Raw genomic sequence first — 13,534 nt, forward strand, 5'->3', positions numbered from 1 at the left:
CCCCCACTACTTCTGATAAAAAAAAATATGCCAAACTCATTCTAGTCATTAGCTGAGACACTCAAACATGGACTTGTGCTGTTTAGAGGAGTTTAACTCACTGAAATCCTAGAGCCGTTGGCCTTGTGTGGAATGTGTTGCGTGTGCATGAATGTGCACAGATTGCATTAAAAAACTCAATAGGGTCTGTGACCCCAAATCTTTAATTATGGTTTTTGAAAATTGGAATTATGTTTGCCTATGGCTAATGCTTTAGGATGTCTCCCTATTCTGCGATACTTCAAAGTTTATTAATAGAAGATGAATAATTCATCTGCAAGTTCCCTCATACACTGGAGCACAAAGTCACAAGAGATGTGCCATCAAGCTGCAGAAGATAAAAAATTTTTTGGACTTTCATATTCCTTCACTTTTCTAAGAATTATTTTAGTTTTGAAATTATAATATAATTATATCACTTCTTTCTCTTTTCTTCCTCCAAATTCTTTTATGTATTTCATTTGCTCTCTTTCAAAATCATGGCTTCATTTAACAATCATTTGGGGTTGAATTTTTTTTGAGGAACAGTAATTTAACCTTAAGTATATATTCTTATGTTAATAAGTCTCCATTGACATATAAAATGTATAGCAATTCAGATTTTTTTTTCACCACTAATTTTATGAAGATCACATTCTGCATTATTAAATTTTTACATATAGTTGGTGAGTAACAGAGACACACACACAAATACACACACACAAACACACACACACATACACAGACACACACAAACACACACAATGGGCACATAGATTTCTGCATTCTCAAATGTAGATGACAAGAAACATAAAGATTCTTAGCAACCTCAGACAGTATTCCAATATATTACAAAAATTTAAAGGAATCACAATTCTTGACATATCTTGGATACTGTGTGAAACACTGACTGCTGGTGGATTTTGACAACCCAGTATTTTGCCTTGCCCTGTTCTGTCTCATGACTTTTTGTTGTGTTGAGGTTGGGTGCAAAATATACAGAACAGCAATTGACCAGAAAAAGAATGACAGTATCAAATTAGATCCTAAATCTGACAAAATATTCAAGCACCATAATTTTTTTTCCTTACCACACTGGTATTTAAAAATAGAACAGATTTATTTGTATTTTTCAATGACAATCACAGAATTAGGATATAACGTTTCAGTTATTTGAAGAGCCAGCCTTGGAATACTTTGGGAGGTCATGAAAACATTACTAGTTCTATGAACTGAGAAATTCTGGAAGCCTCTAGCTGAGTGACGTGCCATGCTGTTTATTTTGCTTGGATGTTGCTCCTGAGCATGCAGTGCTTTTTTTCTCCTACAACAATAACATACAACATTCTCAAGGATGTACGCCTGTATAGTATTAACAGATTGATAGACTGATAATTTACTTAAATTCTAATATACCAACTTGAATGTTATAAAATTATAACATGAATATGTATGTATATGTATAACAAGGTGATCATTGTTTTGTTTTGTTTTGTTTTTTTGTTTTGTTTTGTTTTGTTTTGTTTTGTTTTTTTTTTGGTTTTTCAAGGCAGGGTTTCTCTGTGTTGCCTTGGCCGTCCTGGACTCGCTTTGTAGACCAGGCTGGCCTCGAACTCACAGCGATCCACCTGCCTCTGCCTCCCAAGTGCTGGGATTAAAGGTGTGTGCCACCATACCAGGCTGATCATTGATATTTTAAGAAGTTGTTATATGTCCTATATATTTATTTATTTTGGGGTGGCATTCATATACTCCATTATGTTTTTAGGGGTTAGAGGACATCATACGTGTCTATATTCTTGTTTACTTGTAGATTTACAGAACTGAATCTACAGTGCCAGACATGGCAGCAGATGCCTTTACCTCCTGAGCAATCTCACTGGGCCAGAGTATTCTAAAAATACTTCATTATATAGAAATTAAAATGTATCTTAATGTATAATCTTTAAAATATCCCATATGTCCTTTATGACAACTATGTCTAGGAAAACAAGAGTTTACTAAAAGACATATCTATAGTCATGAATTTATAAATGATGATATAAATGAGAAGTGGGATTTTTAAATTCAGTATACTACAGAAATGAGTGAACTTACCGTATATGACATACCACATAGTTTCACTAGTAATAAACATCATAACTCATCACCAGTTGTGATGGCTGAGGATAGCGGGTCCATGAGGAATGGCATGGAGCTTAGGGTGTTAGAGTTAGAATGAGGTATAGATTTTTCATAGATGGAGTCCAGAGAGAAGCACCTAACACCATCTGAGCATACTCCTGAAGAGACTTCAGACCAGTCCCTTCCGAGGGGCTGGAGGACACCAAAAAACAAAAAACAAAAAAACAAAAAACAAAAAAACAAAAAAACAACACAAACAAACAAACAAACAAACAAAAACCCAGTACCTTCTAAACACACCAGGATTAATGTGAATATGAAATTGATAAGACTGAGGCAGCATGCATAGGGTCTGGTCTGCATATATCTGTACCAAATGGGTCCTAGACCTCAAAGGAGAAGTGGGCATATGCTCCCATCCTTAATCTAGACACTATTCCAGTTAATGATCACTTGCAAATAAAATTTAGTTTTCTATAAAGGAGTCTTACCGGGGAAAGAAAGTATCTTTAAGGGTAGACTGCATGCCCAGGAGAATATGGCCAAACAAAAATAAACTAAATAGTAGCTTTGGAGGCCCCTTGTCTCATAATGTCATGCCAGTGATTTCATTCACATTTAAATTTATACTTTTGATTTATTTTATTTATTCATAAATGTTTTTTTTCTCTCTCTCTTTACCCTACAGGTCCTTTGTGTATATATTATGACTTTCACTTTAGTGTGCAAATGAGTTTCTTGCCTTTCGGGGGCAGGGGCTCTTTTCCTTCCGTATGTTTTGTCCTATTCTGGTGTGTTAGTTTTTGTTTTGTTTAATTTTACTATTTTCCCTTAGAAGCCTGTTTGTTTTCTAATGAGAAAAAGAAAGGAGGTGGAAGGAATATGGGGAGGAACTGGGAGACATAGAGGAAGGGGAAACCATAATCAGTATATATTATGTGAGGAAAAAAAGCTATTTTCAATAAAACGTAAATCAGCAATTAAAAATATACTGTGATTGCATATATAATTTATTAAGTAAATTAGATTTAAGAATTTTTCCTTTTTATAGTGAAGGAAGGGGAAAGAGCTCGAGCAGGTATGTAATTAACGGTAAAACAAGAGTAGAGCATGTACTCCCTCCTCCTGCATCACAGCCCTGAATTCTCTTGTGTACCTCGTAGTCCAAGTCCAGGTAGTCAAACTCTCCATTGGTGCGGAAATGCTGCATGCTCCTGTCCAGGGTCAGGTTAATGCTGCGTCCCTGGCGCTCAATGAGTACAGAATGCCAGTGGTGATCATCCAGCAGGCTCCCTGAAGTCACAGATGTGTGGCCATAGATGGGGCCAAGCTGGTTGCTTCCTGAGGAGTGGAAACAAAAGAGAAATAAAACATTGACTACACTGCCAACTGTGCATGCGGCAGACCTTCCCTTTATGATGTAAAGCCAGCATGCAATCGGAGATTTGTCTATTGGAGTTAGTGTAGAGGATCAGGACTTTTACAAAAGACCTATATAGAAGCTATTAACAGTGAAGAAAAACTTGTTCTTTTTTTTTTTTTTAATTTCTTTTAAGATTTATTTATCTATTAAGTATACAGTGCTTTGCCTGCATGCATGCCTGCACACCACAAGAGGGAGCCAGATCTTATTATGGATGGCTGTGAGCCACCCTGTGGTTCCTGAGAATTGAACTCAAGACCTTTGGAAGATCAGACAGTGTTCTTAAGCTCTGAGCCATCTCTCCAGCCCCCATTTGTTCTCCTAAAAAGAAAATGTCAACTTTTTTGGACCCTGTTGAAACCTCTGTTAAGTTTTGCTGGGTGGGTGGACTTATCAGATCGATGTCACGTGGGCTCAGGTGCCTGATGGCTTGGGATCCAACAGTGCCACCATTAGTTTGATGTTCAGAGGAGGACAAAGTACTCACCTACATAATCCTTGTTTCTTCATGCATGGTGATGAACTCAAAAATGTCTGGTGATAATGATATGTGTGTATGTGTGTGTGTATGTGTGCGTGCATTCACATGTATGTGTATATGTGTATTTGTGTAAGCATGTATGCATGTGTGTACATTCATATGTATGTGCATATGTGTGTGTGTGCACGTGCACTTGTGCAGGCATGCATGTGCACGGTCATCTCTGTAATGGGAGACCAGAAGGACAAGAAAAGAAATGAAAGAGGAACAAATCTAAGCAGCAAGTCTGTCTTGAGTTTTATGATGTGAAACACACGCGCGCGCGCACACACACACACACACACACGGAGGGTTCTGAGTAGCATGACAAGGAGCTTACTAATGATGGATGGCATTAAAGAGTAGCACTAGGTGTTTAAGTAAATATATTTCTACCGCTGTCATAAACCCAAGCCTGCCAATAAAACTTTAGAAGTAAGCTACTTTTCAGGGCAATAGTAATGAACTCTTTTTGGTGAGGTCATGGAACAAGCAATGTGTTTCACAAAGCTAATGTCACATCTCTATAAACCACAGTTGATGTTGAAAGGTTACTCTACATGTTTCATTAGAAAAAAGTAAGATGAAAACAGCTCTGGAAAAAATAAATATCTCGGGCTGGAAATATAGCTCAGTGGACACACTGACACACTCAGTTGGGTGCCCAGGACCAGCACTACAGAAGGAGATAAGACCCTTTCAGGCTCTCCTCTCTTTCCCAAACACACACTGTGGCACGCCGTGTTCCCCTCCATGTGCACACGCAAAATAAAATGTATAAATAGAATAAAAATAACATCTCTCTATGTAACAACTCAACTATGGTGTGTATGTACACACAGATGGATGTTTTATAAATGCTTTGGTTTGGTTGGGTTCTGGTTCCACCTCTGACCTTTCCCTTTCATCCTACAGGGTCATGTCTTTATTAAAAACAGTTTCAAGCCCCCTGCCCAAGTCACAAAACAAATGCTTGTTCATGATTACAGATGAAGAAGATTATGAAGAATAAACAAGTAAAATGAAATGCAAATTATTTCTTCCAGTTAAAAATAGTTTGATCTATTTCTTTCCAGATGTTTTCCATATACAACCTTTTAATTATGTATATAGATGCTGCATAAATATTCATATAGATATATATGGTGAAACCTTTGATATATTAGTTATATATTTGAGAAGGCTGAATATTCTATGTGCTTCTTACTATGCTACAAAGTTGCTGCCTCCCTGGGTAAAAGGGCACACCCATTGAAGCTCACTGTAAAATTAAGATAGCATCATCCCACCCCTGACACTGGACAAGGCTCCTGCACACCTAGTCTCTTCCAATGGGAAGATAATTAAGTGTTTTGACCTATACCCAGGTATGGATATAAGTGAGTTGAAGTGCTATGCGGAGCCGTGTCTCTCAACCTTCCTCACGGTGTATTTCCTTATTTTGTTATGACCCTCAAGCACAAAATTTTATTGCTACTTCATAAGTCTAGTTTTGCTACTGGTATGAATCGTAACATACATATGTGTGGTTCCCAATGGTCTTAGGTGACCCCTGTGGAAGGGTATTTGACATGGAAATGGGTCATGACCTACAGGTTGAGAACTGCTGATGTAGAGACGTACAATAATATAGCTATCCTGAAATGTGGAAATCTTACTGACACTTTTTTACCATAGAAAATCTTACGGGCTCTGACTACCAGCACTTAGCTCCTATATAACATCTACTCCAAGACATTATAAGGCAGATGTACAATATGTTCATCTGCTGTCTCTATGAAGGTAGGAAATTTTTTTCTTCCAACAGCACTGTTGAGAATAGTTTCTTTTCCAGTGGTTTTGCCAGAAACTATTTTAAATATTCTCTGCACGATGAAGGAGCTACTACTACACATTGATTTACTTGCAGGTTCTGTGTTCATTCCTCAGTGGATTTTATGCATTTCTCAACTGCTGCTTCTGCTCTCCAGCACTGAAGGTCACTCAATGTCATCTAACTCAGATTATATGCTTATATAGGTACCCTAACCCTCACCCTAACCCTAACCCTAAACCTCACCCTCACCCTCACCCTCACCCTCACCCTCACCCTAACCCTCACCCTCACCCTCACCCTCACCCTCACCCTAACCCTCACCCTCACCCTCACCCTCACCCTCACCCTCACCCTCACCCTAACCCTCACCCTCACCCTCACCCTCACCCTCACCCTCACCCTCACCCTAACCCTAACCCTAACCCTAACCCTAACCCTAACCCTAACCCTAACTTGCCACATTGATCAATCTCCTGATGGGGAAACAGAGTTTCTGGCAGCATTCACACTTTCTAGAGCACCAAAGTCCACTCTTTCAATTTGTCCCAACATCAGGCAAACTACAGTAAACATCTCCCAAAGTTTTTTTTTTTTACACAAGTGGTGATTCCCAACTGGTGTGAGTCCATTCTCTAGGATTTTCCATCTATGTTTCTTTCTGAATTTGTGCACTGGGAGTGGCCTAGAACTGGCACGCAGTATATTGCTGGCGGTCATGCTCATCTTGCAGGGCCATGAAAGGCAAAACTCAGTGGTTGCCTGGGCAGTAAGTAGGCTATAGGTCAGAAATTGGAGCTTCTCATCACTCAAAATGCCGTGACGGCCAGTTATATTTTATATACCCTAATTGTCTTTAAATAACATATAGTTTATCTCTATAAATTAAAATGTATACATATATACTTATAGGGAAAACATATATATACACGTAAAAGTAAGTCTTTGTTTAAAATAGACTAAAAAAAAAAAACCCTAAAATTAAACACATTTTAATCTGGCCAACTTTTCGATAAATTTTACTTTTCCTTCAAATTCTGAAGTTGAATTGATATTGAAAAATATATCTTTGGACTTAAGACTTAAATTTTTTTCATACATTTCTCAATTTTTTATTTTGCTTTTTTATTATTTTTGGTTCTTATTAATTAATTTATTTATTCACTTTACATCCTGGTCACAGCCTCCATCCCTCCTCTCATCTCAGTCCCACGCTCCACCCCCTCCTCTATCCCCTTTTCTAATCCTCAGATAAAGAGAGCCCCCCCTTCCCATCCACCTGAGCTTATTAGGTCACATCAGGACTGAGCATGTCTTCTTCCCCTCTGACCTAAAAAATATGCAAACTATGTCAAATGTTTGAAGCTATGTGGTCAAAAATTTTACCCAAAATATTATCAGCAGAATAGTAAAAAGAACCCTTTTGTCATTTACACATAAACCCTAAAAAGACGCATTAATTTGACAAAAGTTATTATCTTTCATTTTATTGTTTTTGTGGTTGTAGTTAATGTGATAGAGTATTTGGTATCATTAGTGTTTAGATTTTTTTGTGTTATATTTTTATATCCAAAGCATACATTTTCTATTTGCAGCTTGAAACTGTTACAGAGTAATGTGATTTTTCATGAATAGCATTAAATTTGTATATATAACATTTTCATGTTCCTCAGCTTCATTCGTACTTTATTTTAATGGAGGAAAAAAACAACCCCAGTAATTTGGTATAAGTGTGTGATACATTTTCATCATTTTGTACTTTGAAAATGAACGTTATGTAGTCAAGGCTCTATGCTTATGACAATGCATTATTGCATGCAAACAACCCAAATTCAATGTGTTTCGAGACTTGACAGTGATCCTCAAAATAAGTTAGCACACAGGGCTCAAGACATCCTCAGGTAAGTTCAGAAGCTCAAGATGACACATAAGAAGAGCCAGAAGGCTACCAGGATGGGACCTGATAGGCTGTGATCATATGGTGGGGGAGGAGGTCCCCTTCTGTCACAGACCTAGGGGAGGAGAATAGGGTGAAAGAGGGAGGGAGGAATGGGAAGATACAAGTGAGGGATAATAATTAAGATGTAATCTGAATTATTTATTTTTTTAAAAAAGGTAATACAGGACAGAAAAATCCAGCTGGCAAGTTCTCTCTTGAGTGTCCTAATCTTCAATTTTGTGATTTCCTCTGGTACTACACTTAATAAGCGTTTTTCGGTTACTCATTTATTTTTAAATTTTTGGTTTTGTAGAATTTTTATTGCGGCAGAGAAAATAAATCCTTGGACTATATGTTGCCATTGGGTGTTGCTCCTATATGGAACCCAGAACACTAAGTGAAGCAAGAAAAAAAAAATGTCATTTCGTGGTACAGTCTGGAATTCTGAATGCAACTGTCAAGGCTGTGAACATTTTCTTCAGCAATCTGTGAGTCTCAGATATGTTATCAGCAAGCCAACCGGCCTTGGCTCTGTCTACTTAAAACCTGTGTGAGGCAGTGGTGAGTGGGGGGTGGGGGGTGGCGAGATAACAGCCCCATGAGTTTTCCTATTCTCCCACCAATATTTCTTTCCCTTGCTTCTTTTTAGTTTCGTTAAATTCAAACATTTATTTCCACACATTTTACTCTCTTCACTTGTAAAACAAGTCAAAAACTGTGTTCTCTCAGTCCTTCAGAGAGTGAGTAAACAGCAAGCTCCATGTTGGCCGAGACAGTATTCACCCATCTGTCTCCATGTCAGCTGACATCTTAGATGTGTTACATAGCATTGGTCATTTCTCTTTTCTTAGATTCTGAGGTCCTGCACACACTCGACTTCCCTCTCCACTTCTTGCTAATCCCCCACCCCATAGTGCACTCTCTGCTCATACACTGTATTTGACTTTATATAAATACCTTTTGTTTATATAATACGAAGCACAAATGTTCTGTCTTCCTATTTTTTTTAATGTATTCTTGTTACATCTCAATGTTTATCCCATCCCTTGTATCCTCCCATTCTTCCCTCCCTCCCTCCCATTTTCCCATTATTCCCCTCCCCTATGACTGTTCCTGAGGGGGATTACCTTCCCATGTATATGCTCATAGGGTATCAAGTCTCTTCTTGGCAACCTGCTGTCCTTCCTCTGAGTGCCACCTATTAATCCTTGTAGTTACTTCTGCCCTTGTTTTATATTTTAGTTCTGAAAACGGCATTAACCGTTCCATTAGTGACCAAGCCTAAATCCTAGGGATAATTCTTTGTTTCTATTCTTTCTTCTTGCTTCATACACGATCCATCACAGGTCATGCTGAACTTACCACTAACATAAAATTTTATCTCTCCTGTCAATTTTTCATTGATGCTAGCACCATCTCTCCCTGGCAATGAATGCGTCTTGTTTGACTCCCATGCTGATTTGGGCTTCTCTTCCCATGAAAGTCTCAGAGCACATACAGAGTGAGCATTGCATAGGTTTTCATTCTTAAAATCAGAACATGTAGCTTCCTATAGAATCTGAACATCTTCTGGCGTTCCTCTCTTGTTTCCAGAAATCCACTTTATGTATCCATCCAAAAGTTGCTTTTTTTCCCTGATTATGTGAGGTCTTTCAATAGTCCAACCCATCAAGTCTTCTCTCTTTTGATGTTTTCTTGTTTTTGTTTTTTTCCGTCACTTAGATCTTATCTTCGACAATGTGTTTTTCCCTAAGGGAGGGTTTTTCTTCATTATGTATTCTAATGTTGGTCCTATTGCTTCTCAATGTGTCATTTAAGTCTGAGCGCAGTATAATACATGCTTATTAAATTGACTTCCTAACACTCATACTTTGAAGTCATTTATTTTTATCTCACTGGAGTAGTTCACAAAGTTAATAAGATCATGTCTTTCTGTTCCCTGATGTATGCTACCAGTTACTGTAACATTGAACATAGTAAAAGTGTTTCAACAAACATTTTGTTAAATAGTATTATGGATTGAGCCTAAAGTGTTCCCCAAAGTTCAATGGTTAATATCTTGCTCTCAGCTACTGAGGTTGGGAAAGGTGATTGGATGATGATTGCTTCAATTTCATGCATGGATCAGTCAGTCCGCTGATGAAATAATGATTTGCTAGTGCTATTGAGATGTGACAGGCACTAGGGAGTAGATCTTGGTTGAAAGAAATAGGTCACAGAAATTGGGGCACTGGTTCTTATCCTGTTTCTATATTCTTCCACTCTTTCTATTTCTTGGTCCCCGTGAGCATCTTTCTTCAACCAAGCCCTTTCTCCATCATGTTCTACCCCAACACAATCTCAGAGCTATGGGTCCATTGGCTATGGACTTTCACTTTTGCTACATCAAGCAACTTGCAAACATAAATCTTTACTATGTTAAGTAATTTTTGAGGTATATTGTTAAAGTGATAAAATGATTAATAGAATAGGTATAAATAGATAATCTGCCACCATAGATGAAAAGCTTGACAGTAGAATATGAGATCTTTGCATTCTAGATTTAAAGGGTCATGTAACATTTAAAATGCTTTGGACTAAGTTATTTTATATGTATGAGTGCTTTGTCTGCATGTATGCATGTGTACCATGCACATGCCTGGCAACCATGAAAGTCAAAAGAGGTCATCAGATCCTTGTGAACTATCATGAGTTGCTGGGAATGAGCCCGAGACTTCTACAAATGCAGCCAGTGCTCTCAACTGCTGAGCCATCTCTCCACTGACTTATATATAAATATTTTAGTGGTAGGAAAAAATAATAAAGAATTACAACAAACCTAGATTTAAGCTGAGGACCAGCTTGGCTTTCTTCAGTTCCAAAGTAATGTAATCCCCTTGCTGTCCTTCGCCATGCAAGATTACGCCTTCACTTTCAGAGGTCTTAAATTTCAAAGATATGACATCTTTGAGTGTTTTCATCTTCTTGTTTTTGAATCGATATGGTAACACAACATGGCCATCAAAGTTGATAACGTCAGCCCCTGAGAAGAGAGAGAGAGAGAGACACTCCATTAGTCTGGTTGTACAGTTGAACATCCACTATCCACCGGTGCCTACTTGGGAAAATGGGAGTTTAAAACAATATTTTCCTGATAAAGTATCGATCCCAGTCCTTTTCTCTTTCTTTTACTTTACCATGTGTCCTAAAGTGGAATTCCTAGCGCGAGTAAATAGGAATCATTATATCTATCAATATAGGCTTTTACTTCAATTGCTATACTAACAGTGAAAACTCAGTTAATATGAATATGATTGAAATTTCAACTTGGGAATGTATAGTTAATTGTAAAGGAGTAAAGAAAAGCAATTATTTGAGAGGTTCATATGACATGCATTAATAATGTTCACCCTACGTCCCAATGCTTTCCATGTCTATCCCCTTTCCCTACGCATACAATTTTGTGTCCCTATATTTTTTTTCTTAAGGCCACTGTGCATTGTCCAAATAGTCCTTGATGTGTCATCTTCCAATGGTCAATTTACTAGGGGCTATATGCTTATAGAAAACTGTCTGTCCCTTTCCCAGCAGCATATGACTGCCAATAGTGCCACAGTATGGTTGGGGCTCTGTGCCAAGTTTGACTCTATCCTGGTCTTTGGTCTGGCTTGGGCTTAAACAAGTTTTTCTCATGATATCCTAATTGCTTGAAGTCAAGTACCTATAGCTTCCTTCCAGAAGACACTGTTTCCTAGCAGCCCAACACCAACTCTGGCTCTTGTACTCTTCCTGGAAGATGGTTTAGCTCTAAAAGATTATGTAATTTTTCTTCCTTAAGAAAGATAATTCCTTGCAATTTAATAAACACATTTAAATTTAATAATTGGTTCTCTCTCCTAAATATAAGTACACAGTAACTCGAAATATAATGTTGTGTTGTATACTGCTTTTATGTAGTGTAACATTTTTAATAAGTTTGCTATAGGATTTGGGAGTTTGTAACTAAGTGAGCTTTAAGCACCTTCTTCCAGCATGTCCTCTTGGGTAGCTTCAGATATCTGTCTCAAAGTCCATATCAGTCTCTTGCATTTGGACTGGGGAAACTGCAGTTGCCATTTCTGAACTGGGAAAAAAATAAGCCTCTCTAGCTTTACTGTGACTAGAGTGGCTCTAATTTGAATGTAAGGGATTACATTAAAATTTTCCCAAGTAAGCAATGTGCAGACTGTGTGCTATGTTTGCTCCATCACTGCTCATTGTTCACATAGTCATTTGGTCCCTTGTTCAGCGGTAAGAGTGACAGCGGGGTATGTGTTGTCCATGCCTGGGCAAAGGGTCCCCAGGTGATGGAATGGGTATAAGTACAACCATTAAAATATGGATCAAAATATTTCCATAGCTAACAGGGGAGTTACTATTTTGGGATATTATGAAGATATTTTCAAAAGTCCCACGTTTTTTAACTGATTAATTTTGAAATTACAGAAAATTTAGTAAAACTAGGTTTTTCTAGTACCTGGAGATAATAGTTCTGTACAAAGCCAGCCTTTAGGCTACGAGAGCTCTTTCTAAAACACTCCCATCGGAAGACAGTGGAGAAAATAACAGAGAGTTGAAAGCCTGTTGGAGAAATGTTTTCTCATTTCATGTTCTGGTTTTCTGGTATGTAGTCAGATCCAGTACCACAAGGAAGAACTTGATTTTCCTGGTAAGTAGAGCAATTCCTTCTGCCTGTCATGTCCTCAATGTGGTGGCAAAAGACGTGAGGTCTGCCATCTCCTGTCCCTTTCGAGAACCACCTATTAATGCCAAGCACTTTTTCCTCTGCAAAGTGAACTACAACAACTGTTTCTAACATTACTTCAGGCTTAAAGCTCTGTTTTCCACAAAGCCATAAAAAACTTTCTCATGCTTTAAAGACGCAGAGGTGATGAACTCAAACCTATGCTTTAAGCCACAGTTTGAACAATGCTATGTTTTTAAAAGTTAAGAGAGGGGCTAAGGAGATGCCTCAGTTGGAAAAGCACACAAAAAGCTAGGTGTGGTGAGGCAAGCTTTTCATTTCAGCCCAGGATCGGTAGGGACAGGAGAAGCTCCAGAGCTTATTGGTAAGCCTGTCAACTCCAGGTTCAGTGACACCCCTGTCTCAAAATCAGAAGAAAGAGAGTGGCTTAGGAAGAAGGCACGTGACTTCACAGGCACAAGCATTCCCATGCACACACATCTGAAAGCCAAAACATGGTCATATTATGGCAGCACTCAGAGGAAGGATAGCAGGCTACCAAGAAGAGACTTGATACCCTATGAGCATATACAGGGGGAGGAGGTCCCCCTCAGTCACAGTCATAGGGGAGGGGAGTAAGGGGAAAATGGGAGAAATGGGAGGATACAAGGGATGGGCTAACAATTGAGATGTAATATGAATAAATTAATAAAATATATTAAAAAATAAAGACTGAAAAGATAAAAAAAAAAGAAAAAATATATAAATTCTTAAAGGCATGTTCATTAGTTGAAAGTTCCAAGAGCCAAACTTAACTTTGTACTCTCAATTTTCCTACAATCAGTGCTGTTGCTCATAAAAAGCCTTTCATAACCACCAGACTCCTGTTGCCTGTGTCTGTGAATCACAGGGGTTTATTTTAATACAGAGGCTGGGGGGAAACAATCATTAAGTCCTGGCTTCTGCTCACACTGCAAAGCCAATTAGACTAGAGC

General features: G+C 38.2%; 1 protein-coding gene across 1 annotated transcript in view; it reads right to left on the bottom strand.

The window, feature by feature from the left end:
- Positions 1-13,534, bottom strand: part of Cntnap2 (contactin associated protein 2) — a 2,113,217-nt gene that overhangs the window by 1,215,511 nt on the left and 884,172 nt on the right. The window contains exons 5-6 of the mRNA XM_051152463.1: positions 10,656-10,859; positions 3,299-3,483 (exon numbers count right to left, since the gene is read on the bottom strand). Coding sequence (XP_051008420.1) covers positions 3,299-3,483; positions 10,656-10,859 — 389 coding nt within the window. The remainder of the gene's footprint in view (positions 1-3,298; positions 3,484-10,655; positions 10,860-13,534) is intronic.

The sequence above is a fragment of the Acomys russatus genome, chromosome 10 (assembly GCF_903995435.1).
Source record: "Acomys russatus chromosome 10, mAcoRus1.1, whole genome shotgun sequence".
NCBI classification, from domain to species: Eukaryota; Metazoa; Chordata; class Mammalia; order Rodentia; family Muridae; genus Acomys; species Acomys russatus.